Raw genomic sequence first — 11,807 nt, 5'->3', positions numbered from 1 at the left:
ATATAGAATGAATAAGGAAATGTCGGATGGGCTTGGATCGAAATGGTAGAACCAGCCAGCTTCGATAAGCAGAGATCACAAGGGACAGCACGTGAATGGATCCGGGCTGGAGTATGTTGGCAAGCGACTTCATATGGATTAGTCAAATTACTTTTCTTTCAATACAGTCGAGGATGTCCATATAGTAGAAGCGCCGACCTAAACGTGGGAACAATATTCCATTGTACGTTTCACCCTAACGAATTAATGGGATGTAAACAATTTTCCTTGCCCTAATGAGGAAGACCAGTCTTTAGGATGCAGTGATTGCTGTTGTAGACATGAGATAGCAAAGAGAGACCGTCAGTAATTGGGATCTGGTATTACTAAGGACTTTTGAAGGTTTTTAGATGCGTGTCAACTACAACTGATGTATTTTGCTTTACACCTTTATAAGCATCAATATAAGACAGTAAAGAGGTGATTTTTTTTTTCTGTCTTCAGCTATTAATTTTAAAAATCTTAAGAGTGGATTTAGTCCTAATAGGGTATTTTCTATTTCTCATGGAACAGGTTTGGCGTTGCAAATTGAGAGATAGTTTCTTCAATAAGGGCAGATAACTAAAGATTAACAAAGTTTAGAATCCCAGGAGAGGACAACAGTACTCAGAAAATTTCGATTAAATATTTAATATGTGTTATTATATTTCTTATAATTAAAAAAAAATATATTTGCGTATCTTTTAAAGAAATGTTTCAATTGAAATATTAAAAAAATGTGTTATTTCATATATTGATATTGGACACTTCCCATCATGCCTCACACACGGGACCGCCATTTTTATTTTGCACGTTGATGTTTTGTGTCGACTAACAACGAGCAAACGCCATAGAAAGGGAAAAGGTAGGAATCGTTAAAGGATGGCTGCCATGGATAAATTAGACATGAGTCTCGACGATATCATTAAATTAGATAAGAAGAAAGGCGGCAGTGGTGGAGCAGGTGGAATTAAACGTGGCGGAGTCCGCGGTGGACGCGTTACCCGATCGCGGGGCGCACTAGGCGGCCGCGGTCGGCCAAACCGTGGAGGAAGCTTTGGATTCAATTTCAGAAGCCGGGGAGGAGGCATTCAAAGACGAAGAAGTTCCAACAGACCGGCGCCTTATATGCGAGTAAGAAATTCATTTCCTTTCTAATTTATATTAACCATTTTCAAAGCTATTCACATTTTCAAAATGCTTTAAATGTTTTTTTGATACGTGTGTACTGGCTCTTTTTTTAAAACACGGCGCTCAACTGTTACTAGTATATTCACACCTTGATGTATATTCACCCCCAATTGATCGGTGATGCTTTTTGTTTCAAGTGGATATATAATTACAGTACAATTACGCGATAAATAACAGCCAAGATGTAGAAGATATAAAACTGTTTTGACCCGTTATATGGTTTAAGGCTTTTCTTTCCCTACATGTCACGGATCTATTTGTTAACCAGGTACATTCAACCATAATATGGACAGTTAGGTCTCTTCTTTAAGTGCAAAATGATATCATCTCGTACCATCTATTTTTCTCTAGTGGGATGGTGTCTCAGTTTAATTTATATCAGGTTCCATTTTATTGACTCAGTTTTACGAATCATCTACTTTTTAAATGAATATTTAATCATTATTATTTTTGTAATTTGTTTCTTAATCATTGAACTAGTTTGTTGCTGCTATTTACATCTTAATTCCTTCTTATAGATATTTCGCCTTGAGCGGTTTAAATAATAAAATCTAGAGCGACAAGGTGTAGCTTGATACAAATTTTCCCCTCTTTTAAATAGATCCCTTTGTTTCCCGTGTAAATCTTTATCTTCTGCACAACATTCATCTTGTGGGGGCTGCTTTTAAATACATTTCATTCACCTCCTTTAATATTTCTCGATTCTCTGAAGATTCGTCCCAACCATAATCATATGTAATTCTAAACAGAAAAAAATCTCGTTGAAAATCCCACCACTTTTTTTTTTCCGGCATCAAAAACCATTATATAAGAAACCAACTATTGATCCGTATATATTTTCCTCATTTACAATGGATGATGCAAAAATAGCCGATCTCTTTGGGATTTGAACTCCGTAACAAACACCAAAATGACAGTTTCAACGGCCTCTCCGTGATATTAGTTCATGCTAATGGTGACATAAGCGTTTTAGTTTGTCTTTGACTTACTTTTTAAAAATTTACAAAGACCAGAGCTAATTTGTTCCGTAGTACATAAAGAACAAGTTTGTCCCAAACTTTAAGATAGAGATAACAGCTAAATAGGAAGAGAATTTGTAAAGAAAAATCGATGTGGCATGGCGGGAAGTGTTTGCCGGATGCTGTTTCCAGAGCGTCGAATATTATTTATTGATAGATTATAAAGAACACACAGCTGTTTGGCAGTTACATCTAAAATACCTTTTAAATAATTATTATGGATGAGGGACGAACTAAAGAAAGACTTTACTAATTAATTTATGCTTATTCATGTCTTTAATTGTTATCAGATGTTTCTTTTTAATGTAATCTTGTGATGTTTGCTTAGTCTTTTACACGTGTAATCAAATTTGCCAAGTTAGAATTTCAAGGCATCATCGTTTATCCTATTGTTGTTTGTCTTGGAAAAGAAACTGGTAAACTGTTGTTCTACTTAGATGGCATATTGGTTGTAAATTCATCCAGAATTTTTTTCTTTTTGAAATAATGCAAATGGCTGTTTAAAAACAAATAATTGATTTAAGAGTAATTAAAGTTAGCCTAAAATAAAAGATACATTTTCATTCATATGGTTTGTTTATTAACAATGAGTGGACAGTTGTTTGTTATGTATATTTATGTAGGACTTCAGCTAATATGTATGAGAGTACGTGATATCTGCATATATTTCATAATAAATGATGTGTTAGCATTTTAAATGACACAAATGAAACTTGCTTGTTGGCATTGATAGGAATTGTAACTTGATTGTTATGACTCATTTAAATCGATCGAAAGGAATGTACAGTTAATAAAGTATTCCTGGATCTAATTAAAAAATTTTACCCAAGGCCAGCAGTTTTTTAGAAGGTGGTTAGTCAATTACATCGATTCCAGTGCACGTATTTTATTGACACTGAAGAGATGAAAAGTAAAGTGAGCCTCAGTATAGTTTGAACTCCTAACATAATTAGAAGAAATGCCACTAAGCATTTTGTCCTGTGTGCTAAAAAAAACTTTGCCAGCTCATCACCCTTTTTCTTGGATCTAATAATCCTTTCTACTTTAGATGCAAGTCCTGGGTTTTGTGGGGAGGGCGACAGTCGATCACATCGACCCCAGTGTTTCACTGGTTCTTAATTTATTGACCCCGAAAGGATGAACGGCAAAGTCAACCTCAGTGGAATTTGAACTCAGAACATAAAGATGGGCGAAATACCATTAAGCATTTTACCCAGTGTGCTAACAATTCTGCCAGCTCACTGCCTTAATTTCTTGGCTCTAATAATGATGTTTGGAAGTTTGGACTACTTTTTAAAAAGCAGGTGGAGACAATAATGTCAGCTGTATTGGTGGTGTTTCTCAGAAAGTCTTGTAATATTATTAAGCAAAAGGACTGCCAAGTGAAAGTATGTGTCATGAAAAGGAAATTCTGATTTAATTAAAACACTGAGGACTTGTTGGGGAATACTTTTAAATATTCCATAGAAAGTAACTTTCATATATGTGTATGTCTTCCAATGTGGAGGTGCAATGGCCCATTGGTTAGAGCAGCAGACTCGCGGTTTCGATTCCCAGACTGGGTGTTGTGAGTGTTTATTGAGCGAAAACACCTAAAGCTCCACAAGGCTCCAGCAGGGGGTTGTAACGAACCCTGCTGTACTCTTTCACCACAACTTTCTCTCACTGTTTCTGTTGTACCTGTATTTCAAAGGGCCAGCCTTGTCATGCTGAATCTCCCCAAGAACTACGTTATGGGTACATGTGTCTGTGGAGTGCTCAGCCACTTGCACATTAATTTCACAAGCTGGCTGTTCTGTTGATCAGGTCAACTGGAACCCTCGTCATAACCAACGGAGTGCCATGACGACAATGACTTCCAATATATGTGTAAGTAGTTTGTGGCTCAGACCTGCATTACTCAAAGTTTCACAGGTATTGCAGTAAGAAAACTAACTGTCATGAGAAAATGTATAAAGTTTGTTCCTATTGGTCAGTTTGGATCGCATACTGGAACCAGAAGATGGGTGACAACTGGATAGGAAATAACTCCAAAAAAATAAGTCTCTTCATTTTTCATTGGAAATTCCAGTAAAATTTTGGTGGTCATGGAAGAGTGTTATCAGCTGATGACAGCTAAACATCACAGTTGACATCGGATGACTTAAAACTTAGAACTCCACAGATGACAGCAGATTGAATGTTCATGATCTTGTTAAGTGATATAGCGAGCTGTCGTAATATCTGCAGTTTCTAAGGTAGTGAGCTGGCAGAATCATTTGCATGCTGGGTAAAATGCTGTGGCATTTTGTCCATTTTTATGTTCTGAGGTCAACTTTACCGTGCATCCTTTCAAGGTCAATAAAATAAATACCCGTTGGACACTGGGTATTTATTCTTCCCTGAAATTACTGGCCTCATTCCAACATTTGAAGCCAATATTTACAGTTTCTCAGAGATAAAAATGACAGTTACATGTTCCATGCAAATAAAGATTCTCCTTGTCAAGTGTGCTCCAGTATATGCTGCTAAGTTCATTACCTAGTCTCAAACGTATGTACATACCTTGTATATCATCAATGATTATGATGGTCACAAATCTTGAATTATTTATCACAGACACCTTTAAAAAGTACACGTTTTCCCTGTAAGAAAAGTATCATGCTTTTATCGTCCTTAGACTTCCCTGTTACTTAATTTTAACCTCTTTGATACCATCTTGTCAGATGCTGCCCTTGATTCTATGATACAAGCTTCATGTTAATATGCATTCCAAATACAACTTAATGATGAGTATTAATGACTAGGTGTTTATAGTTAGGGCTAAAATCTATTGATATATCCTCTAGTGTAGTTGCATTGAAACAAAACAATTAATATGCTAATGATTAATAGAACTGTCTAGAATACATTATATATGCAAATTGGTCTATCCATTTTACTGAAGCCCTTAGATCTGTCATTTTCTCCTTACAAAGATACTTTGTATAAAGACTGTTTACACCTGTCTGTTACAGTTTTGATCAAAATCTATAGTACTCATCTACACCACCTACCCACCCCTTTTCATAGCATAGTTTGTTCCCTCCCCATCACCGGGTTCATATAGTCTTGCAAACTGCATGACAGCCTTGCTGGTGCTGATGGTAAAGTGGTTGGCATCGGAGAAAAGTGTCCAGCCATGGAAATTATGTCCAAGCAGAGACTGGAGCAAGATGCAGTCTTTGGGCCCCATCAGATCCTGCCACACCATCCAACCCATGCCAGCACGAAACGCAGGTGTTAAATGATGATGATGATGATCTATAATGCAGTACAGTAAGTAGATGAGTTATTGGTGCATGTGTGTGTGTATGTGTACATAATTATGTACAGGGATGGAATGATTATAAGTTGATTTTGTTCTTCCTACATTACAAAAAACTGAGTTTGTGCCTCGTCAAATGGAGAAATTTTTTTTTATAGTTAAACTGGTATTTGTATTTCTTGACAATAACCAAAGAACAAAGTGTTTGCTTTGTTTAGAATCAATACTTAAGAGTGAGAGAGCACAAGTTTACTTCTGTAATTAATTACTTTTTAGATTCCATTAGACAGAATCTATTAATAAAGAATTACTAGTGGGAAAAGATTTTGACTGTATAATTAAAAGTAGTGTTATGATTCAGACTTTTGAAGTCTGAAAATTCAATTTAAATGACAATAAATTGATGATAAATAATACTTACTAATGCTTACCATCTTGATAGGTTATTACTTTAATTTTTTTTAATTTAATTTTTTTTCTTTTTTATTATGACTTTCAAGTTTTGGGAAAAAATGTGGGCCTTGAATTTGCTTGTAAGATATTCAGCTCTGCTGTTTTGAGGTTAAGATATAAGCTCAGGAACTAAGTCCAATCTTCACAGTTACTTCTGCCATTTGCTCTCATTTTTTTAAGTTACAGTGTTCAATTCTACATTCATCATCATCACCATTTAACATCTGTTTTCCATACTGGCATGCATTGGGTGGTTCAACAGGAGAGGACTGCGAAGCTGCAATGTCTACTTCAGCATTGTTTCTACAGAGTTGGATGCCCCTTCTAGTGCCACTCACTTTACACAATGTACTAAGTGCCTATAAAAGCTGGCACCAGTGAGGTGACCAGGTAACTTGCAAGACGAGATCATGCAGGTGAGGGAAGGGGTTCTATGCCTGGAGATAAGTGGTTAATGTAATGATAGGACAGAAAGAGAGATGGTAAAAATGTGTAAAAGCATACCCCCCCCTCCCAGTTAGAGGAAGGTGACTATAACTGGTACGTAGGGATGGGCAGGGTTAGGGTTCACTCTAAATTCTTTGTGCATAATTCTATCACGAGCCAGTCTATTGTCTGAATTGATTGTCATGCCGAATGCATTGTTGGTAAATTTGTCATTTTTTATCTTTTATTCACAGAGTAAATATGGTAAATTTGTCATTTTTATTTACATAGTAAAATTATTGTTAACAATGGAATAGAAATTTGAAGATGAAAAAAATTCCATCCTGCAATCTTGAATCTCTGAGAAATTTTGGAAGAGGAACACTGAAGGAATAATAAAATAATAAATAATATTAATAATTATTATTGAAAGAAAGAACTATGAAGGAATGAAAAGTAGTATATTGTTGCTGCAGAGATTTCACATCATAAAATGAAATATAAAATATAGTGCTGCAAGAATTCCATGGATGATCAATGAATAGCAATAGCATGACATACTGGATTAAGAGGCATTAATCCATTATTTGTCATTTTAGAATATTTCTTCTTTCCTCCAATTTATAATTTGGTTATCTTTAAACTGTGTTCCATTTTGTGGCTCAGTTTTTATAAGTAACTTTGTTTATTCCTGTATCAATGAAGTAAATTTGATTTCTCTCTCTCTCTTTCTCTCTCTCTCTCTCTCTGTCTCTCTCTCTCTCTCTCTCTCTCTCTCTCTCTTCAAATTGCCTTTTCATTGTTAATGAAAATGCAACATATTTGCTATGTGAATACAAACTCTGTTTACTAAAGTGCAGTATTTGGTGGCATGAAACACAGACATTAGATGCACCCCAATCTCAGCAGCACATTGTCAGGAAGAAAAGATTTTAGTACATTAAAGTTTGTGTGGAAGGCCCAACTTAGCATGATAAGACCCAGGGTGGTTTTCTGGCGGGTAATATTGCATCTTACATGCCATCAAATAAGGTATTTACTCTGTGAATAAACTGCTTGGTGAATTTATTAATGTATTGACATTTACCATCAATGAATTGGCTTGCAGTTGTCTTGTAGTGGTATTTACCATGGTGGGAAAATATATCGAAAGATTTGTTGGTGTGATGCTAAAGTAGATATCATCATCATCCACTTTTCCATGCTTGCATGGATCAGACGGAATTGTTGAGACAGGTTTCCTATGCCTGTATGTCCTTCCTGTTGCCAACCCTCACCTGTTTCCTAGCAAGGTAATATTTCCCCATGACCAGATCAGTTTTTCATGGAAGACTGAAAACAAACAACATCACTTGTATGATTGTGATGGTCACTGACAACCATTGCATAAGACATGGCTCCACACACATGTATGCATGCACACACATGTATGCATGCACACACATGTTCGATGAGTTTCTTTCTTTTTTGTCTACCAAAATCCATTCACAAGGTTTTGATTGGCCTAGGTTTGTTGTAGAAGATACTCACCCAAGGTGCCATGCTGCGGGACTGAACCCAAGACCATGTGGTTTAGAAGCTTCTTAACCACACTGATGAACTTTTAAAAATCTAAAATCCTAGTTTGATTGTAGAAGCATTGCGTTTATGAAAAGAAATTCATTAAATTGTTGTTAATTAAGTATACATTAACTTTAGAAAGTCATTTGTATCAGATTTAACTTTAAAGTCAAATCTGACGGACATTTAAAGAAAAAAATAAATCGAAGAAAAATATTTGAAATTTGGCAAGAAAGAAATGTACTTTTATATATGATTTTCGCATATTTTGCACCTGGGTTGAAAAATTCATCATCTTTTACAGGGAGGCAGATCAAATCCCTGGTTCAACAATACTAGATTGGTGAGAAAAACTAGTTTTTTTAGTCATTTGATTTTGTTTCCTTGTTTGTGATGTCTTTGGTTTCTGTGGCATTGTTCTTTGAGGCTGTTATTTATCCCCTCAATTCACAACCAATGCTTAGGTATATGCTTCATGAGCTCAAAGAAACAGTTTGACATTTTTTCATGTTTTTATTCTTTGACAATTTTTTTTTTCTTTTATCTTTTACTTGTTTCAGTCATTAGACTGCAGCCAGGTTAGGACTCCACCTTGAAGACTTTTAGTCAAACAAATCGACCCCTGGACTTATTTTTTTAAGCCTAGTACTTATTCTATCGGTCGCTTTTGCCGAACTGTTAAGTTACGGGGACGTAAACACACTAACAATGGTTATCAAGTGGTAGTGGGAGAAAACACAGACATACATGTACATACATGGCAGGCTTCTTTCAGTCTACAAAATCCACTCACAAGACTTTGGTTGACCTGAGGCTATAGAAGACTTGCCCAAGGTGCCATGCAGTGGGGCTGAACACAGAGCCATGTGGTTGAGAGCCAGACTTCTTACCATACAACTATGCCTGTGCCTTTATTTCTGTATATGAAATTGTTAACGTATGTTACGCACTGGGAGAAATGTTTTATCTAATATTTAATCATCTTTCTGAAATTTAGATTTGTTTGCTTTTTAAGTAGTTCAAGTAGATGTTGACCAAAATGATTATGTATGAGACTGTTTCTACATTGTTTAACACCCACTTTTCCATGCTTTACATGGATCAGACAGAATTTGTTGAAGCAGATTTTTCTACAGCCAGATGCCCTTCCTATTTCCAAGCTAGTTGATGTTTTCCCATCGCTAGACGGGTTTTATTTTATGGAAGACTGGAAGTAGACAACAACATTTGTATGATGATGATGATGATGCTCATTTACATCCATCACATGATGTCAAGACAAGGTGACACAAATATGCACACACACTTATAAGGTTTCTTTCATTTTTCTGTCTACCATATCCACTATCCCTGGGCTGTAGCAGAAGACACTTGCCCAAAGTGCCACACTGGAACTGAACCCAAGACTATATGGCTGGGAAGCAAGCTTCTAAACCACCTCTAATAAATTTTTAAAAATCTAAAGCCCATAATGGCTAAATGTATTTATAGAAACATTTCATATAAGAAAAGAAATTCACTTAAGACAAGGCACATAAGAACCCACACACACATACATGTACATATATACTATGAAATAGTCAGGAGGCCTGAGAGGTGAATATGTTTATTTAACCATTTGTTATCCTTAGGATTATGGCTGTTTCACAGCCTTCATCATGTAATGATAATTTCAGTGTATGATTATTTTATGTCCTTGCCGTGGCTGATACCGCCTTACTGGCACGAAAAAGCACCATTTGAGTGTGGTTGATGCCAGTGCTGGCTGACCGGCCCCATGCTGGCGGCACCTTAAAAGCACCATCGAGCATGGTCATTGCCACCTGCTGCCTGATTGGCTTCCATGCTGGTGGCATGTAAAAACACCATTCAAGCATGGTCGACACCAGTATCACCTGACTAGCCCGCATGCCGGTGGCAAGTTAAAGCACCCATTACACTCTCGGTGTGGTTGGCGTTAGGAAGGGCATCCAGCTGTAGAAACCTTGCCAGATCAGATTGGAGCCTGGTGCAGCCTTCTGGCTTGCCAGTCCTCAGTCAAACCATCCAACCCATGCCAGCATGGAAAGCGAATGTTAAAAGGCGATGATGTGCCTGCACAAAAATTCATTGTACAATACAGTTGTACATTTACAAATCAATGCACTAATGCTTCATTGCATATTAGTGCAGACATGTGAAATAACTTATACACTGAAATTATTATTACATGAAGAAGGCTGCAAAACGGCTGTAATCCTAAGGATAACAAGTGGTTATATAATTGTATTCACCTTTCCTACCTTCTGACATTTTATAGTTTATATATTCCTCATGAATTCATCAATTGGATCTCCTGGATTTCAGCTGCATAAAACTCAGCACTATACTCCTCTATTGGATTACTGTGTGGTATGATAGCCGGATCCACTGGAGGAGCTTTCTGTGATAGCCACATGGTTCTATGAATCCATATATTGCAAATTTATACACGCGCGCATGTGCATACACACAAAGTGGCTTTCTTTCAGCTTCCGCCTACCAAATCCATTCACAAGGCTTTGCCTAAAGTGCTGCACAGTGGGATTGAACCTGAGACCACATGCTTGTGAAATAAACTTCTTAAGCACACTGCTACACCTGTGCCTGTATTTTATCTATGAAAATATTGACTTGTCTCATTGTGAATCTGTTTACTTGTAATGTTTTTGTGTTTAATTTTCCTTTCTTTTTTTTTCTTTTTTTCTTTGTCTCTGTTTTCTAATTCGTATCACACAAATATCTGATTTTATTTTGTTTTTATTTCCCTTTTCAGCCAAAAGAGCTTCCTGATGTGTGGCAACATGATCTCTTTGATGGTGGTACTGCTGGACCCATAAAACGTATGATTGGTGGCAGAATAAGCACAGCGGGGCAGGGCAAATTGCTAATTTCCAACTTAGACTTTGGAGTTAATGATTCAGATATTCAGGTACTTCTTTTTAGCTTTACTCTGTAATTCTTCACTTTATATCTTGCATTGGTTTTCTTTAGAATGGACATCTAGCTGTTAAAAAAATAATAATTTGAGACTAAAAATTCATAATGGAGATATTACAAGCCTCATCCAGTACATACTAACATACAAAAATTGATATATGGAAGAAACGAAAAATGACTTTATATGTATTTTTATTTTATTTTCTCCATATATAAAGAAAAGTGACCAAGACTTCTGGCAATTTGCTATGCTTGAGAAGACACATCGAGCTAAGTGAAATCATGGTTGTGGTCAGTGCCAGTGATATGTAAACGATACCCAGTACACTCTGTAGAGTGAGTGGTTGGCATTAGGAAGGGCATCCAGCTGTAGAAACCATGCCAAAACAATTGGAGCCTGGTGCAGCTCTCCAGCTTACCAGCTCTAGTCAGTGTCTAACCCATGCCAGCATGGAAGACAGGCATTAAATAATGATGATATATGGTTTGTTCTCACTCTTTATCATTGTGTATACCGAAAACATGAGAGTACAAAAGAGATTGTGTGAGATGATTGAAGACATTAATAACTTACTACATTAGGCAATGAAGAGTCAATAATATTCAAAAATATACTGAAAGCATTAAAACATGCAGGAGTCGGAGTTAGTAAAATTGTACCGACTCTGACTCATCATCATCATCGTTTAACGTCCGCCCTCCATGCTAGCATGGGTTGGACGATTTGACTGAGGACTGGTGAAACCGGACGGCAACACCAGGCTCCAGTCTGATTTGGCAGAGTTTCTACAGCTGGATGCCCTTCCTAACGCCAACCACTTAGAGAGTGTAGTGGGTGCTTTTACGTGTCACCCGCACGAAAATGGCCACGCTCGAAATGGTGTCTTTTATGTGCC

The 11,807-nt window shown here is 36.7% G+C and overlaps 1 protein-coding gene across 2 annotated transcripts in view; it reads left to right on the top strand.

Annotated features, from left to right (window-relative positions):
* The first annotated feature begins 793 nt into the window (after positions 1 to 793).
* Positions 794 to 11,807, top strand: part of LOC106867362 (THO complex subunit 4) — an 18,828-nt gene continuing 7,814 nt past the window's right edge. Inside the window, exons 1-3 of one of the 2 annotated variants that reach the window (XM_014912213.2) lie at positions 794 to 1,152; positions 8,258 to 8,296; positions 10,748 to 10,903. In XM_014912213.2, the coding sequence (XP_014767699.1) occupies positions 901 to 1,152; positions 8,258 to 8,296; positions 10,748 to 10,903 (447 nt within the window). In that variant the 5' untranslated portion in view covers positions 794 to 900. The remainder of the gene's footprint in view (positions 1,153 to 8,257; positions 8,297 to 10,747; positions 10,904 to 11,807) is intronic. The other variant, XM_014912214.2, reaches the window with a different exon arrangement.

The sequence above is a fragment of the Octopus bimaculoides genome, chromosome 8 (assembly GCF_001194135.2).
Source record: "Octopus bimaculoides isolate UCB-OBI-ISO-001 chromosome 8, ASM119413v2, whole genome shotgun sequence".
Classification (NCBI taxonomy): Eukaryota; Metazoa; Mollusca; class Cephalopoda; order Octopoda; family Octopodidae; genus Octopus; species Octopus bimaculoides.
This window is presented reverse-complemented; position numbering and strand designations above follow the sequence as displayed.